At 46.8% G+C, this 18,072-nt stretch overlaps 2 protein-coding genes across 3 annotated transcripts in view; one reads left to right on the forward strand and one right to left on the reverse strand.

Moving 5' to 3' along the window:
• The first annotated feature begins 1,061 nt into the window (after positions 1–1,061).
• LOC135806146 (cyclin-dependent kinase-like 5) lies at positions 1,062–13,476 on the forward strand. 2 transcript variants are annotated; one of them, XM_065320297.1, is made up of 10 exons: positions 1,062–1,816; positions 3,513–3,769; positions 4,371–4,517; positions 5,207–5,377; positions 6,618–6,807; positions 8,347–9,647; positions 9,889–10,084; positions 10,392–10,841; positions 11,339–11,741; positions 12,543–13,476. In XM_065320297.1, the coding sequence occupies exons 1-10, from the start codon at positions 1,231–1,233 to the stop codon at positions 12,721–12,723; spliced, it is 3,882 nt and encodes a 1,293-aa protein (XP_065176369.1). In that variant the 5' UTR covers positions 1,062–1,230; the 3' UTR covers positions 12,724–13,476. The 2 variants fall into 2 exon arrangements, with proteins under 2 accessions (XP_065176369.1, XP_065176370.1); XM_065320298.1 differs by having other exon boundaries at positions 1,063–1,816; positions 8,347–9,617.
• A 351-nt stretch (positions 13,477–13,827) lies between these two features.
• LOC135806145 (uncharacterized) overlaps positions 13,828–18,072 on the reverse strand; it is a 25,111-nt gene continuing 20,866 nt past the window's right edge. Inside the window, exons 22-24 of the mRNA XM_065320296.1 lie at positions 17,862–18,000; positions 16,800–16,963; positions 13,828–14,253 (exon numbers count right to left, since the gene is read on the reverse strand). Of these exons, the coding sequence (XP_065176368.1) occupies positions 14,098–14,253; positions 16,800–16,963; positions 17,862–18,000 (459 nt within the window). The 3' untranslated portion in view covers positions 13,828–14,097. The remainder of the gene's footprint in view (positions 14,254–16,799; positions 16,964–17,861; positions 18,001–18,072) is intronic.

The raw sequence follows: 18,072 nt of genomic DNA on the forward strand, positions 1-18,072 counted from the left end.
AATGACATCCCCACACACAAAATAGCCCTTGGTCCGTAGACCCGGGTGCTCGAATGAGAGACAGGGTACCAAAACAGAAACAGCCTGAAATTGTACCTAAACTTAATCCGATTTCGTTTAATTTTCACAAATACCATCAACATACGGCCCGCTAACGGTATGCCAAATTTCAGCTCTGCCCGGTAAACTGTTTTTGAAATACTCACGACCCACTTTTTGTTGGGTCCTTGATTCGAGGATATGGGTCTCCTGTAGGGTGCTGCCAAAGACCTGCTGAATCTGCGGCTCCACTGACCATCTTGCTCTCAAAAACGAAGTAGTAAGTTACTACTCCCTGCCCTCAACTGCCATACCAAGCGTAGACGACGGTAGACCCGTGTGCTTGAATCGGAGACGATCTGACGAGTTTGCTGTTTCTGATTCGAGCACCCAATTTTCAAGTAAAAAATCCGAAGGAAATATGACTATTTTGCTGCGTGCTGTAGCTTGTGTTGTAGCGCACCCAGGTTCTGAATTCCTGCTAGGTGGGTCAAGCCAGACTCTCTTCCTTGTTCCATCGCCTCTCCAAAAGTATATTCTGACATTGTTGAGATTTACAGATGAGAAATTGCACACCTGTCAAATCGTTTCTGATTCGAGCACCCGGGTCTATGTACATGTAGCTGCAGTCGTCTTCTGCCTGAAGTAATTAGTTCTGGGACAGGTGGTCGCCTTGACAGGTTTCACTGACTGTTTATGTAAGTCGGGGCCGCGGGGGACAAAGACATTTTCGTACAGATAAGGCTGTTTGTGGTCATACACTGATACAGTACAGACTACGCGTATACGGCTAGCCAGGCGCTAGGCACGCTAGGCTAGGCTACAGCTTCGACCTCTTGAAAAGACTGAAAGTCTGAGGCTCAGTTACATGAGCAGATGACTGGAAGAGTCCGGTACTGCTAGCTGCTGCTGTGCATGCGGCATGACTCGAGCCTAGCGCATTGTGACGTAGCGACGTGCTTCCCGTTTTTGCGTCGCTTGCATAGGCCTGGAAAAATAACAGACCAAACTGTACGAGCACTGCACAATCGTCCTATCGAACCAACTTTGGGTTGAAATTAAAAATTTGTTCTCCAAAATGTAATTGTTGTCTTAGCCTTAGTTGGAATCATTAGTTTGTAGTGCCCTTGTCTTTGAATCTCGTGTCGTGAAATGCTGTAGAATCAACCCCGGCATCTTCCTCCAGCAGCTATGAGTAGTACAGTAGCTGCAACAGCTGGAACGACCACGACAACAGCAGTGGGTGCTGGCAAAGCGAAAAGCGATATTCCAGCTCCAAATAAACGGACCTACACAATCAGTCACAAATGCCACGATGTGCGCTTCGAGGTGGACGATCGCTACCAGTTGCTGGAAGGAATCGGGACCGGTGCCTATGGGGTTGTGTGCTCGGCCATAGACTCACGTACCGATAGCAAGGTAGCCATCAAAAAGATCCCCAAAGTATTCGAGGTAGCCATGACTGCCAAACGAACGTATCGAGAAATTCGCATTCTGCGCCACCTGAAGCATGACAATATCATCGGTATTCGCGATATTATGAGACCAGCCGCCCAGGAGGCGAGTACCTTCGAGGATGTATATGTGGTTCTGGACCTAATGGAGAGTGACCTGCATCACATTATCTACAGCGACCAGGAACTGACGGAGGAACATGTGCGGTATTTTCTCTATCAAGTACTGAGGGGTCTGAAGTTTATCCATTCGGCGAACGTCATACATCGAGATCTCAAGCCTTCCAACTTGCTTGTCAATCAAAACTGCGAGTTGAAAATTGGTAAGTGACACAGTCATGTCATGTAAGAATAACAACTATGTGCAAAGTCGACGGGATATAACATTTTAATTAATGAAAGCCACAGTGATGCGCAATGAAATCCGATTGCGTCATTCAAGTAGGCGCTAGGCGTTGCGCAGCCCTAGACCTGCGAACACTGGGCTGCGGAAATGAATGTACAAGGCGCAAACTTGACTCACACGACCGGTTTTTATTGAGCAGCACTATATGAGTGATGTGCATTTGCCGAGGACACCAACTGGATTACTCATTGCACGTGTAGGAGATAAGGGTCATGATTTCAGAGCTGCAATGTAGAGAGTGAACATGCGCTCTGCAACCTAGGAAGAAATCGTGCCGAGAGTCGTGTGTCGTTTATCTGAACACTTTGGACCACTTTGGGCCCGACCCATTTGGATAAGAGAATACGTGAAGTTGAGTCCTTCCACTGCCTGAATGATGGACATAAAGCGCTGGCAACTGCAATCCGACACCTGGAGCGGTCCGCTCACAAATGAAAAGACCCAGTTTGGGATCATACACTACGAAATAGAGACCGCTAGAATCGGTGCTGCATTCGAGCTCGAAAATCAGGGGTCGGATTTCAAGTTGTCACCACTGTACAAGGTTCTTCAAAGTGCAGTACAGTCGTCCCTCTATAATCCGGCACCTTTTGCTACAGTGTTTTCTGCTGGATTAACGAGGGTGCTGGATTAAGAAATCCTGCCCTCTGACACGGCCCTACCCAATTGCATACATGTATCATATGTACGTCAAAACGCAGGGTTTTTCCGTGTCGACCCAAGTATTTGGTGCACGGCTTTATATTCTCAATTGTTCTCCGGGAATATACACAGTGATAAAGTGATAAAGTAAAACAGAGAACATGTTCACATGTACTCTTGCACACACACGCACACACACACTCACCGGAAATTGGCAGGACACTACTCCTTGCTAAAATAAGAAAGTATGGTTTGTTGACTGCCGTTGTCTCCTGGACAACATTGACCAGACTGGCCTAGCCTGGCCTGGCAAGGAGTGCACCTGTACGGTACGCGATTTACGACTGCCGGATTATGAAATCAAACTACGTGCAGTTTGAGCGATTCGTTTCAAAAAGTCACTGCCGGAGGCGGAATTCAAGTGCCGGATTAAGATGTAGTAATTGAACGAAAAAAATCGGTTTCGTCAGAAAGTGCGCCGGTTGGCAAGGGTTCCGGATAAACAAGTGCCGGATTAGAGAGGGACGACTGTATCACCTTTTGCTTATTCAGTGCAGTAGAACATTTGTAGGTTTGTTAGTGCATGGAATCTGCACTGTTATAAGTACTGTTAGTGCATGGAATCTGCACTCTATGGCTGCACGGCTGTGGCAAGGGCAGTTGAGAACAATGCAAGTAGCAAAAGATATTCTCCGGATAGTGAGCGAATGCTGTACAAATCTCATTGAGACCAATGGCCGGCTTGATCGCGACGTGTTTGGAAGAGTAAAGTTCGGATAGCCGACATCTGACTGTAGCGATAGTATTTGTAATGGGTATGTAGCTGCACGTCAATTGTCATTGCTAACTGAATACCGGCGTGTGTGTTTGTGTGTGTGTGTGTGTGTGTGCGTTTGTGTGTGTGTGTGTGTGTGTGTGTGTGTGTGTGTGTGTGTGTGTTCTACCGTGCACTTTGTCGACTCACCAACCAGGTGATTTTGGTATGGCACGAGGAATGGCATCGACTCCTGAAGAGCGGACGAACTTCATGACCGAGTATGTGGCAACGCGCTGGTACCGTGCACCGGAGTTGATGCTGGGCTTCTGCGAATACACAGCAGCCATCGATGTCTGGTCAGTTGGTTGTATATTCGGCGAGATGCTCAACCGCAAGCAGCTGTTCCCAGGAAACAACTTTGTCCATCAGCTGCAGCTGATTCTTAGTGTTCTTGGAACCCCTACTGAAGAGGTATGGCCATGCAACTACATTGATTGGTTTTTATTTAAGGATTGCCCAAAGACATGTACTAGTACAATCAATATGATACTGAATGCAGAACAGTCTACTGAATGCAGAACAGTCTACTGAATGCAGAACAGTCTACTGAATGCAGAACAGTCTACTGAATGCAGAACAGTCTACTGAATGCAGAACAGTCTACTGAATGCAGAACAGTCTACTGAATGCAGAACAGTCTACTGAATGCAGAACAGTCAACTGAAGGAGAACAATCTACTGAATGCAGAATGGTCTACTGAATGCAGAGCAGTCAACTGAAGGAGAACAGTCTACTGAATGCAGGATAGCGTGCAACTACTAGTACATACCGAGTGCAAAGCAGTGCATTATTATTGGCCAAAGGCGCCCGGTACATTAAAAGTCAGGTGAAGGAAAGCTGCTGTTCATGAAGGCACCACTAGCTGTTGGCTAAGCATTCACCATGTGTTCCAGAAGTAAAAAGAAAAAGAACGAATGAAAGAAGGAAATAAGTGCCATGTTTTGGATTGAGGGTAGCAACTGCTATAGACGTGTAGGTCTGTGTTGTCCTCTTCTGATTTGTATGATGAAGGTAATCGAGAAGGTGCCGCAGGAGCGAGTCCAAACCTACCTTTCTCGACTACCAAAGAAAGAAGCCGTTGAACTGTCGACGATGTTCCCAAAGGCCAGCGAGGAAGGTGTGGGGCTTTTGTGCAAAATGCTAATGTTTCACCCAACAGTAAGTATGCGTGTGCTGGTAATGAAACAAACTGTAGTACAATGTCATGTACTTGTGGTGACAATAGTGGGATGGTGGTGTACCTCCCCCCCCCCCCCTTAATGAATTTCTGGACCTTCAATCAGTGCTATTACCAATGCAACGCAGGTCATGTGAGGTGCCTACGTTAAAGGTGCCCGATCTCTATGCTGCACCATGTTCAGCCGTAGCAATAGCTAAGGCACGGTCTATTGCCTTCTAGATTGCACTCCAACAATTCCTACTCACCCTGGCTACATGTACATGACCATATTTCCCCGTAAGTTTAAATAGTACGTACTAACTTTCAAACTTAGCAGCCACATGAGTACTAACTTTCGGGGGTGGTACTATCTTTCGGGGAGTACTTTTTTATCGGGGGTAAATGACACGCAGTGGGAAGCCTGCGCAACTGTAGTGTCCGTGCATATGATGTATGTACTGTACGGTGTCTGTACATGTAGGACGGGTACGAACTTACTATCTTTCGGGGGAACTGTCTTTCGGGGTGATAACCTTCGGCAGTGAAAAGTGTATTTTTTTATAGGGGGGTACTAAGTCATTGGGGAGGACTTACTTACGGGGAAATATGGTATTGTATTTGTGTGTGTGTGTGTGTGTGTGTGTGTGTGTGTGTGTGTGTGTGTGTGTGTGTGTGTTTTACTCCACAGGAGCGTTTCTCCGTCAATGATGCCCTCTCTCACAGCTATTTGGAACGATATCATTTGTCTGAGGACGAGCCAACTTGTGACACACCGCTCGATTTTAGTTTCGATGACCCAGATTTCAACGTGGACAAGCTGCGGAAAAACATTACTGAGGAAATGGATGCTTATCATCAGGTATTTTATGTTATCATCAGGTATTTTATGTCCAGTTGTGCCGGGAATCTTAAAATGGTGAAAATGGTGAAAATGGTGGAAAATCTCGGGAAAGTCACTTTCATCCCGGTATACCGGGAAATATACTGAATTTTCACAATAATGTCCATCTGACAGCACCATTTTTTCCGAGTTTCTGTGTTTTGAACGCTCGCGCTATGGCGCTGGGCCAACAAAGCTCGAGCACGCTTACCCCCCATCCCCCCTCCCCTAAAAAATAGTGCGCTTATCATGTACAATTGATTTCTGACAGAAGCGTGCTACTACACGAACACTAGTATGCAGAATAAGTAGTTCTATGTAACCTAAATGCACCTACTCCACAGAGGCTAAATGTCATGCACCTGTGACCGCATGTCTGCAATGGCGTATGTAGCATGTCTGCAATGGCGTATGTAGCATGTCTGCAATGGCGTATGTAGCATGTCTGCAATGGCGTATGTAGCATGTCTGCAATGGCGTATGTAGCATGTCTGCAAGAGTACATAACCCCCCAGAGTGTGCAACGCCTGATCCAGCTCTGCATAGGGTCTTGGTCGAGCGGAATCGGATCTTTGCGTCATAATACCGTACACATCTGAGGGGAACCCGGGGAGTCGCGGGTACTCTTGGATCAAAAACAATGGTGCCCTGCCTCGAGACCGGCCTTGCGCTGGTGTGAAGTGTACGCATGACATCAGAAGATCCGATTCCGCTCGACCAAGACCCTACACAGAGCTGGATCGGCGTTGCACACTCTGGGGGGTTATGTACTCTTGATGTCTGCAATGGCGTATGTAGCATGTCTGCAATGGCGTATGTAGCATGTCTGCAATGGCGTATGTAGCATGTCTGCAATGGCGTATGTAGCATGTCTGCAATGGCGTATGTAGCATGTCTGCAATGGCGTATGTAGCATGTCTGCAATGGCGTATGTAGCATGTCTGCAATGGCGTATGTAGCATGTCTGCAATGGCGTATGTAGTAGCTAGTACCAGCTACACAGTAACATTCAGTTTGTTATAAGCAAAAATAGTTCGCTTTGAAGGGTCGGTTTTGCACATGCTCAAGCTTGACTATGGAAAATGGTTCGCTATATCCTGGCACTCGCTACAAACGGAGTAACCTATAGTTATCAATATGTATGTTTACTCGTTTAGTGTTGCATCTTTTTCATATTTCCTTTGCCCTTTTGTTTGCAATGTGTATGTTCTGTGCATAGGAGGAGGATCGCCATCAGCAAGTAGTCCAGAGCCTGTTCAAAGTATTGAAAGACAGAATAGCGAATAGGCAAGCCGGTGAAGGGGACGGGAAAGCATCACAGTCCACATCCCAATCGACATCTGCTGGAGGAGCTGGCTCGTCCAGTGCAACTGCTAATGCCAGTGGAGGGGGTGCAACCACTGCAGCAGGTATGGTCTAGACCCTGCTTTCCTGTTACAAGTAGAATTCAGTGGGTGTCCCCTTCTTTTCACAAACACGTACGCACACGCACACGCACACACACACACACACACACACACACACACACACACACACACGCACACACACACGCACACACACACACACACACACACACACACATACATACACACACACACCTTTGGACCTTTGAATGCCCATTGCTCCGTGCAATGATAGCATCAGGAGTTGCAGTATTTCCTGTGGCGAGTTAGATCGTTGGGCCGACGGAAGTCCCAGCCACAGCCGCAAATGAACACTCTAGGCTTTGGCACAGCCGGCCGGGGACGATTGCACATGAGGCGCCAGTCTCGTCTGTCCTGCGCCAAGTCGCACCAGTCACCTGTCATGCACCGAGCACTCAGATCAGCAGCGGCGATGTCCCTCCAACGTTTCTTAGGACCGTGTCTGGGCCTTGTGTTGAGTCCCTCAGCAAACAGAACGCGCTTGGGGAGACGGGAATCCTCCATTCGCCCAAGGTGGCCAAGCCAGCGTAAACGGTGACAGCGTACGACCTCCGCCATTGACGACAGCATACCGAAACGACGGGCTAGTTCCTCAGAAGAAATGCGCTCCTGCCACTGCTGGTCCCGTGACACACCCAGAATCACTCGGATGCAATGGTGATGGAATACCTCCAGGCGATGTAGCTGCGGGGCCTTCAACGTCCAGGTCTCTGATGCATAAAACAGGACCATCAAGACGCAAGCTTGGTACACATAGCGCCGTGTCCCAAGAGACAGTGACGTGCACACACACACACACACACACACACACACACACACACACACACACACCTCAGACCTCAGACCTGCCCATCGCGGAAGCGATGATAGCGAACAGCTATGTTAGACATAGCAACTTGTGCTGGGATTTCACCATTCAACAGCTTGCAAGGCTGATGAATTGACCGCCACTATTTTTAGCCTGGTATCCACCACGCACGCACACACACACACACACACACACACACACACACACACGCACGCGCACACACACACACACACACACACACACACACACACACACACACACACACACACACTGGTACACTTTGTTCAGGCAATTTGCAGCAGATCTTGAGATCTTCACATTCACCCCATCATTCAATCCACTGCTGCGTACGTGTTTGTAGGAAACTGCCCGTTTCAGTGAGATCATTGTCCACTCGATGTACAGTGTGAGCTACTGCTACCTTCTCTCAGTGTAGGATGACCATACTGCAGTATATTCTCATCTCTTTCCATATTGCAATGATATTATTGTTGCTGCTGCTGCTGTTGCTGCTGTGTTGTTGTTGTTGTTGTTGTTGTTGTTGTTGTTGTTGTTGTTGTTGTTGTTGTTGTTGTTGTTGTTGTTGTTGTTGTTGTTGTTGTTGTTGTTGTTGTTTGAAATCTTTTATTCTCACGATGGCCTGTGGCCAATAAGAGATGTTGTGGCCAATAAGAGATGTTGTTGTTGTTGTTGTTGTTTTGTCGTCGTCGTACCAGATGATGCTGCCTTGAGACGTCAGCAGAAAATAGAAGAGAACAAGCGGCGTAAAAGGATTCGTGCCAAGGAGCGACGTGATAGGATCAAGGCAGAGAAGCAGCTGATGGAGGAGATTCGCCGACAGGAACTGGATAGCAAAAGCCAGATAACCAGGTGGAAGCTGATGCAACAGGCAAAGCAGGAGTCAGCATCCAGCTCTGAATGTGTGACAACAATGACAACAAGCAGCTGCGATGGAACAAGCTCTGTCATGAGCACTGCAGATACTGCTGCTGCTGCTGCTACTTCAGATGTTAGTGCAACAGTCAGTTCTGTCAGTACAGCCGTGGTTGCTACTACTTCGACGGTGGCTGGAGTAACGGTGGCTTCCTCTACTACTGATAGTACGAGTCCTGGTACTTCTGCTGGACAGGCAAGTGGTACAACCAACTCCGGAATTGTCAAAACAGATGGCATTGCATCAAACGGCACGAAAACACAGACTGTGCAACCATTGAGCACCACCACCACCACCACAGCTGCTGCTGGTGCTGCTGCTGGTGCTGCTGCTGCTGCTGCCCATTCTACAACAGTAGTATCCTTACCAACAACTAGTACTGCATCATCAGGTAGAAAGCCAAGTACAAGTGCTTCTACAGACCAAGCAGCCATCCTCAAATTGATCCTAAGGACCAGCAGTGGTCGGCGCAATAACGAGTCCTGCGCACCAGCCACATCGAACAAAAACACCACTTCTGCCGTGGATGTGCCACCAGTTGGCTCAATCCAGCCTTCGTACTCTGCAGCAGCAATGGCACAACCTCTGTCTGATACACCGGGCCAGTTCCTTGCTGCTGCAGCAGCCACAGCAGCAGCAGGTCCAGGACAGAATTCCCTGTTGCCAAACACGCTGAATGCCAGCAGAAATGGACGTCCATTATCGCATGACAGTGGAACAGGCAAGGATTCCGGCAATGTCATTATCATACCGCCGACTGTAATGCACAACCCAAGACTTCAGAAACCATTCACTTATGATTCTGTGCAAACCCATCCAATGATGCCACCTCAGCTGCAGCAGCTACAGCACCAGCAACAGCAGCTACAGCAGCAACAACAACAGCTACAGCAACATCAACAGCTACAACAACAACAGCAGCAGCAGCATCAACAGCTACAGCAACAGCAGCAACAGCAACTACAGCAACAGCTTCCACCGTCGTCGTCGGATGAACCATTCTTATTAACGGGTTACAACATTCTGCCCAACAATGCCTCACTGGCAACCAAGGTATGGAACAATGCCTCGCTGGCAACCAAGGTATTGGAAGAAGGCTGGTGATTGTGCACTGCGTGGATGGATGTTCAATGAAACACTGACATTATTATCTGGCCAGTATTTCTTTCTTTTTCATCATGATGTTCACTTGTTGTTGAAGACACTTGTGTTGCAGTTATGCAGTCCTGCAAAAGCACTCTTTGCTCAACTGTGCTGATATGAGAAGGTTGGGTGGTTTTGTAATCAAGTGTGCGTATTTGTTCGTGCTTCTCTTGTCATGCAGCAAGTCACAAAGCCTCCACAATGCTACAATCCCTTGGCGGTTCTAGCTGGGCAGCCCAATGTGCCGATTGCAGCGGGAAAGCGATCACACAGTGACTCATCCTTGGGAGATGACCAGCAGATTTCCACAGGACATGGTGGCAACGTACAACAGACTGTAATGCCAGATGCCAAGCAACCTTTCAGAAGTGGCTTTGGTATGTGTGCAGCAACAAGATCTTTCAAGGCACGGTTGCGTTTGGGATGTCTGTGCTAAGAAGATCTTTCAAGTTACTGTTGCGTTCGGGGTGTTTGTATCAAGAAGATCATTCCAGTTAGTTACTGTTGCATTTGGGATGTTTGTCTGTGTTTTTGTGTTGGTGGTTAAAATCTGGTGCCATCAGGATTCAGTAGCTTGCCCTGGTGTACCGAGCAGTCTTCACAGAGATTGATCTAATGATGCACAATGTACTCAGTAGTAGGATTGGTCCTTATGTACACTGTCCCATGCCTGTGTTACTGTAGCGGGTCTTCCAGGGCAAGCAACGGGCGTTACAGGTGCGGGTCCAGTGGCCTCGGCCAGCAACTCTCAATCTGGCCTGGCTGAACTGCAAGCATCGTGGCAGGCTAGTCGTCTGTCTTCGCAGGACATGTTTCAGCCACGTCCACCGGGTGCTGCAATTATGCCATCATCCAGTTCAGATGCACTGTTTGCAGGTAACGCCGCGGTGTCATCACTCTCATCAGTAACTCTCCCATCGCATATGTCCACCTTCTCTGGCGGTATTGCTGTTGGAGGAACAGCTGCTAGCGTGCAGAGCAACACTTCACTACCGCCGATCCAGGACCCAACTGCCCTGTCGTGGCGGCCCAGCCTCAACATGTCGGCTGATGAGAACAGTCTCGTAGCTGCTGCAGAACGGGTTCCCCTAACGCCGTCACTCATTCAGCTCTACAAGACCATTGTGGAGGACAGTAAGTACATTGTACTACTACATGACATACGTGTACGATAGTGTGTGAAGAGAGGATACACGCGATCATGTACAGTCGTGGAAAGCCGAATCCCACACTTGCCATAGGGGACAGCACCACAAACGGACACCAATGATGTAATGCACTGTACCAAATTTGTACAATAGAGCCGTATGGATCCCAGACAGGTCGAAAGGTCACAGCGTAGATACACACGGTTCACAGTCATCGTACACATAAAGAGTATTGGTATCCAGTCCCCATTCATTTTGCGAGCACCGTTGAACCTTTGAGGTGAACCTTGACTATGATGAGTATGATTACTGTCATGAGACAGATACAAATTGTATGTAACACATGTACTACGTATGCAGGGCTGTAGGGGCTGCACACGGCATGGTGCAGTCCCTTATGCCAAGTGTTGTGCATGGTGTTGTGCATGGTGGTGTACATAGTGCTGTACATAGTGTCGATTATGGTGTGCGTGTATGTCACAGCATCAACACCCAGTGATGACGAAGATGACGATGAAGACACAACAAAGTTGACAATCGCCACTCCGCATGGTTCATCTCTATGCAGTGGATACGGCGTTGGTGCTATCAATATCGAAGACATGATCCAGCAGGTACCTGCAATGCCACTCACGCATCAATCCTTGAGACAAGTAGCTGACTTGCAGGCTACGAATAGCAATACAGCGGCACCACTGCAGCACACAACGCCTCTGTCTCATCCTCCAAACCCGGCAGCAGCCACAGGCGCCGCCGCTCTGGCTGCCTCATCTCAGTTCCAGCAGATGCCCATGGCAATGCCACCGTCGCACTTGGGCACAGCACAACAAGCACCCAGCATAGCTCAGTTACCGTTCAACGACCCATCAGTGATGATGGCAGCAAGGTAAGACTAAACACCACACACACGCACGCACGCACGCACGCACGCACGCACGCACGCACGCACGCACGCACGCACGCACCCACACACACACACACACACACACACACAACATACATCTACACTGTAAATCCACTAGTCCAGTGAAAAGTCCACCATGAATGAAAAGTCACCCATGAATGAAAAGTCACCCATGAATGAAAAGTCACCCATGAGTGAAAAGTCCACCATGAATGAAAAGTCACCCATGAGTGAAAAGTCACCCATGAGTGAAAAGTCACCCATGAATGAAAAGTCACCCATGAATGAAAAGTCACCCATGAATGAAAAGTCACCCATGAATGAAAAGTCACCCATGAATGAAAAGTCACCCATGAATGAAAAGTCACCCATGAATGAAAAGTCACCCATGAATGAAAAGTCACCCATGAATGAAAAGTCACCCATGAATGGACAATAGTACAAGTACCTCCTAGTTGAAGACCTCCAAGTATCATAATAATTATTGTTCCAGGATGAAACTCCACATGAGCAGGACACTTGCCCAGTCATTGTTTTGGCTTTTCTTCACACACAAGTACAGACCAGGGAGTAATAAAATACCGGTATTTGTACTTCTCCCTGGTACAGACACTTGCCAAATCCTTATATTGCCATCCCTTCAACATACAGGGAACTCTACGGGCACAGTTCCAAGATGACAAACTTCACGTTTTGTGTGCTGCATTGCTTCTTCCTTGTCTTACCACTCCGCGGGGCCATGGTGTCTAACCGTAGTGGCTGATGTTACTGTTGTTGGTGCAGGGCCAATGCTGATCTACAAGTGAACACGTACGGCATTGGGGCGCAGGTGAACGAAGCACCGGTCTCCTCTAGCATTCTGCGTGACTGGTTGGGAGTGACAGGCAATCTCAAACCAGAGTTCTTTGACGAGCTGGAGCGGCAGCTAGACTTGTCCACGCTGACTGCGAAAGATTTGGCGTAGAAGGACTGCTGCCTCTGTTCCTCCTGCAGCCGAATAGGAGGTACACATGTTGAGTTAACAGCACAGCTAGGTAGTTGGCCCATCTTGAGGATTTCCGTGCTGAGTACATCTTGCACAGCAGTCGCTTTAGCCATCACACTAGGACTGGCTTGCGCTAGCAGCCATAGAAAACTTGAGTCTGATACAAGAATAGGATGTTGTTGGTAGGACTTGTGTGTAGTGTGCGCTGCAGCACAAGTTTGAGATGCCGGACGTTGCTAGCTCATGCACTATAACAAGATTTGCCCACATTCCTGTGTTTTTTTTACCCTCTATTCTTTTTCTCTGACGCCGCTATCCCTCCTTGATGATTCTATGAAAGCCAGGCGTACACTTCGTCTAGAGTGACAAGAGTTTGGTTAATTAGAATATTTTGGCTTTGAGCCAGCCGAGACTTGAAGTAGATGATTTACATTTGCCGCTTGCTTTGCTGCACGCTTTGCCCTGCAGTCTATGGCCGAGGTGTTCAACAGCGTGCATAGCCCTGGTTCTGCCTAGTCCATAGCTTTCTTAGCACATTATGACTATTTCCGATATGCGTGCTGTTTTATTTTGTTTTGTTTTTACTAACTTTTTAGCCATCAGCGCTGGTTGTGGTAATGCTGCCGGTGCTTCAGAGAATAAAAAAGTATTCATACACGGTTCATACGAATAACACTGCTTTCAACCCACGGGTTGTCTACATCACTAAACTGCTGTTTACAGCAAAAACAATACGCTGTGCCGGCTAGCCTTGTCTATTGAAAAGAGAGAACGATGCATTGTGTGCCGACTACAGTGGAACTTCAGTGTAGTGGATCTGAAAGGACCCTAACAAGTCTGTACATTATGGCCTACCTGTATGTACTCAGTAACTGTACACCCAACACCGCTATACTCGGTATAGCTAAATGCAGGGTCCCCAGAAAGAGCACTATAGCCCGCAGTACGTAGTATCCAGGCTACTTGATACAGACGTTTCACTGTACACCGGTGTATGCTTAGACAGCTGCTCCCCAGTGTGTAGTATAGTGGGTGATGTGATGAAGAGCAGCCGCACTTCATCACACTGCAGTGGAAATTACATTCGTTGGACCACTACGGATAACATTTCAACCTTTGGTCCTTTCTTCTGGATTAAAAAGAAGTGTAAATAAATTGAAAGAAACAGATATAAGTCGACAGCATCTCTATTAGCAACAAGTCAAGTCACTTAGTGCGTGGTTGGGTTCGTGCAAGGGGGTTAAACACCACTCTGTCCAGCAGAGGAATGAGCTATGGCAAAAAAAGAAGAATGAAAAAACATACATGCGAGCAATAAAAAGTCAATACAAGTGATGAGACCAGCAGAATGTCCTACGCAAATCGAGCAACACTGAGCAAAGCAGATGAATCAATGTTCCTACTTGTCAATGCTGACTCCTTGGCAATCTGTATCTTCAACTTAGCTGAGAGGTCACTGACTAAGCTCTTGGGTGACACCTTCGCATTTGTAATATCCTTGGCAACAACCTGGAATTGGTGTTGCAATACACATAATATTGTGCACACACGCACACGCACACACACGCACATGGCGACAATGTTTAGTGACAAATACAAAACTCTCATCCGGCGAGGATAGCTTCTCGAAAATAATCCTTTCACTAAATCGCTACAAGCACAATTATCAAGCTGTCCACATAATGTGATGACATCAGCTGGGCCAATGTAAACAAAGCAGTTACTGTGACCGCGTCACCATGGATACCGTAAGCTAACAAACACTCTACGGGTAGATAACTTACTGCCAAGATCGATAGTACACATCCAGTCAGAAGAACAGAACAGTACAACAGTACAGGTTACCATGGTTACTAGGCTACTACAGTACTGTAGTACAATCATATTGCTACTGCTACTGCTACTTCAGTACATGTACTCAGAGTTTCTTGCTACTGCTACTTCAGTACATGTACTCAGAGTTTCTTGCTACTGCTACTTCAGTACATGTACTCAGAGTTTCTTGCTACTGCTACTTCAGTACATGTACTCAGAGTTTCTTGCTACTGCTACTTCAGTACATGTACTCAGAGTTTCTTGCTACTGCTACTTCAGTACATGTACTCAGAGTTTCTTGCTACTGCTACTTCAGTACATGTACTCAGAGTTTCTTGCTACTGCTACTTCAGTACATGTACTCAGAGTTTCTTGCTACTGCTACTTCAGTACATGTACTCAGAGTTTCCTGCTACTGCTACTTCAGTACATGTACTCAGAGTTTCTTGCTACTGCTACTTCAGTACATGTACTCAGAGTTTCCTGCTACTGCTACTTCAGTACATGTACTCAGAGTTTCTTGCTACTGCTACTTCAGTACATGTACTCAGAGTTTCTTGCTACTGCTACTTCAGTACATGTACTCAGAGTTTCTTGCTACTGCTACTTCAGTACATGTACTCAGAGTTTCCTGCTACTGCTACTTCAGTACATGTACTCAGAGTTTCTTGCTACTGCTACTTCAGTACATGTACTCAGAGTTTCTTGCTACTGCTACTTCAGTACATGTACTCAGAGTTTCTTGCTACTGCTACTTCAGTACATGTACTCAGAGTTTCTTGCTACTGCTACTTCAGTACATGTACTCAGAGTTTCTTGCTACTGCTACTTCAGTACATGTACTCAGAGTTTCTTGCGCAAGCAATCATCAGGCAGCTAAGAGATTGTTTATGCAATGTACATGTGCTAGTAGTATCCTGGGCCATTGCTCTGCCTGGATGAGTCATCACTGCTCCACACTTGATAGTGTGTTGAGCACTTTGTGCATGTCAAGGTTCTTTTTCACTTTACATTGTACCACCAAGAGTACATGACTGCAACTTAAAAGAGTGTGCAGCTCGAATGGGTTGCCGTCACTGTAAATTTCCTGGAGTACTTTGAGGTACATGTACATCATTTCATTTTAGTGATCTTGTACAGTCAGTATCGCCTATAGCGTTGGTGTTTGATTTTGAGCATTTTATCACTATAAGCGATATATTACTATGACCGATACTGCATGCAATGTATGCGAGTGGGGTGTCAAACGACTCAGCGCGCCGTGCACATACGCACTACATACATGTACATTGTCATGTTGCTGGCTGTAGCTCCTGACACACAAAATCAGCATTTCCTCATGATGGAGGCATGTGTTGGCAACTTGTACGAGCAAAACTCACCAAACAACACTCACTGGACAAGTTTTTCACAAAGAAGTAACACCCTGTTCTCCTCTGGCATCGCTTGATTTTACATCAATCACTATAACCGATGCAAAAATAATGTAATAAAGGTCTTTTGAAATATGAATTTGATCACTATAGGCGATATATTACTATAGACGATTATTACTACAGTCAGACCTCGCTTAACCGCACACATCCGTTTCCCACAAAAATATCCGGATAGGCGAGGGAACCGGATAATTGAACACCGATTATGTTGGATGCATCACGTATGCTGTAAATCTGTAACCAGCTATTTTCTTCCGGATGGCGAGGGATCCGGATAAAAGAGGACCGGATGAGCGAGGTCTGACTGTATACACGATAACTGTGTATACTTAGTTATGGCAAATGAAAATGAATTTGAGAAATTGATCACTATATCCGGTATATTACTATATCCGCCAACCTTATAGGCGATACGGACTGTATATGCAAGCAGGATTCAAGCAGATCTCCTGGTGCACAACTGCAGCGCAGTTGTGTGTACTACGCCACTTCCCAGAGACTACCTGCATCCACTGTGACGTAATCCAGGAATTTGGCCATGACAGAATACCCAAGCAAAAAGACAAAAGTTGCACGTTCTTGTTTTCATGTCGACACCACAATGTACGAGAACCAAAAACAGTCAAAATAATAAAGCTCGCTCGTTCATTTACGACATTATCATAAATGAACGAGCATCTCACCAGAGCAGTGATTGCACTGATAGAGATAACATTGATCATAACACACTACCTAAATAGCAAATACAAGGCAGACTGAAAGTCATAGAGGACACGGTAGCTACAGTGTCATCCTCTTCCTTACCATCATCACTTTCCAGCCAATAGCTTCGAGAAGATTTGCTTCAAAGTCAACAATGGTCTGAGCATCGATAGGTATGCTCCCATCCGGCCTGGCATCTGGCATCACAAGCCATGCAACATGATGCACGGTGTCATCCGGCCACACAATGTGCCCAGTCGAGTTCACTGAATAGACAACAACAAACACAATCGCATTCATTAGTTTCAGGGAATGCATAGGGGAAAAGCCTGCAGAAAAAATGACTTCTCTCCAAGCCAGCATTGCTCTACCACTAAGCTATGGTGTAGTCAACATCCAAGCAGAGACCATTTAACATTTCTCTTCCGACTTCAACAAGCATTTCAGCTCAACAAATACAGGAGAAATATACAGAGCAGCACATTTCCACCGCATTCCAACTGAACAACGGAGTTTCCACCGCATTCCAACTGAACAACGGAGCTCTCCAATATATGCAGAAGATGGAACAAGATTCGGCTCGCAGCATACCGCAGTTCTTTCACAGCAATACTCCGCAACTATGGGCCTTGCCTGTTGGATTGATATCACGTAACACAAGGTTCAGGTGGCAAGGCAGACCCAGTTTGCAGTGTGTAGTCTAGCTTACCCCCGAGCAGTTTTACATGATACTACTCTGCACACAGTGGACGAGTTGGGATGCTTTTATTACTCAAACATTAAAGGCTTCCTGCAGTTTCATAAACAGTTCAGAGTAGAGCCTACACGCTCTCTTCCATTGACACTGCAATAATTCAACTTTATCAATGCTGGTTTGGGAGCTTGCACACCATTGTGAACCTGATGAAGGCAATTTGCCGAAACGTTGGAATGATTATTGTGAAATGAGTTGAATAATTGCAGTGTCAATGGAAGAGGGCGTGTAGGCTCTACTCTGAACTGAAACATTAAAGTTCTAAAAATTCACTGTTAGGACAGGGACCAAAAGCACACCAGCCCATAATGTACCGGATTCGGTCAGAAAAAGTCCAGGATTCACTTCTATGCCCTATACACGTCACACAGGCACACACATAGGCAGATGCATACACAGCTGCTACATACCAGATTGAGGTAGCACAGTTCCATCTGCCGACAGCGCGGCGACGAATGGCACACGCACAACACCAGCTAGTTTCACTTGCGTGGAGACAGGCCCATCAAGTGCTTGCGCCAACATTGCCGACATGGAGCGCATTACGTCCTGCAGAAAGGACGATTGAATGAAATATCAAACACAAGACGATGATGCCCAGTAGTCATTACAGACAAACCT

This window comes from Sycon ciliatum, chromosome 1 (genome assembly GCF_964019385.1).
Source record: "Sycon ciliatum chromosome 1, ocSycCili1.1, whole genome shotgun sequence".
Classification (NCBI taxonomy): domain Eukaryota; kingdom Metazoa; phylum Porifera; class Calcarea; order Leucosolenida; family Sycettidae; genus Sycon; species Sycon ciliatum.

What these genes read in the sequence shown, in the direction of transcription:
- LOC135806146 (XM_065320297.1), top strand. Translation starts at nt 1,231, where the DNA reads ATGAGTAGTACAGTAGCTGCAACAGCTGGAACGACCACGACAACAGCA. An exon ending in GGGTGCAACCACTGCAGCAG is followed by an intron (nt 6,808 to 8,346) that starts GTATGGTCTAGA and finishes TCGTCGTACCAG; the next exon opens with ATGATGCTGCCTTGAGACGT. An exon ending in TCAGTGATGATGGCAGCAAG is followed by an intron (nt 11,742 to 12,542) that starts GTAAGACTAAAC and finishes TTGTTGGTGCAG; the next exon opens with GGCCAATGCTGATCTACAAG.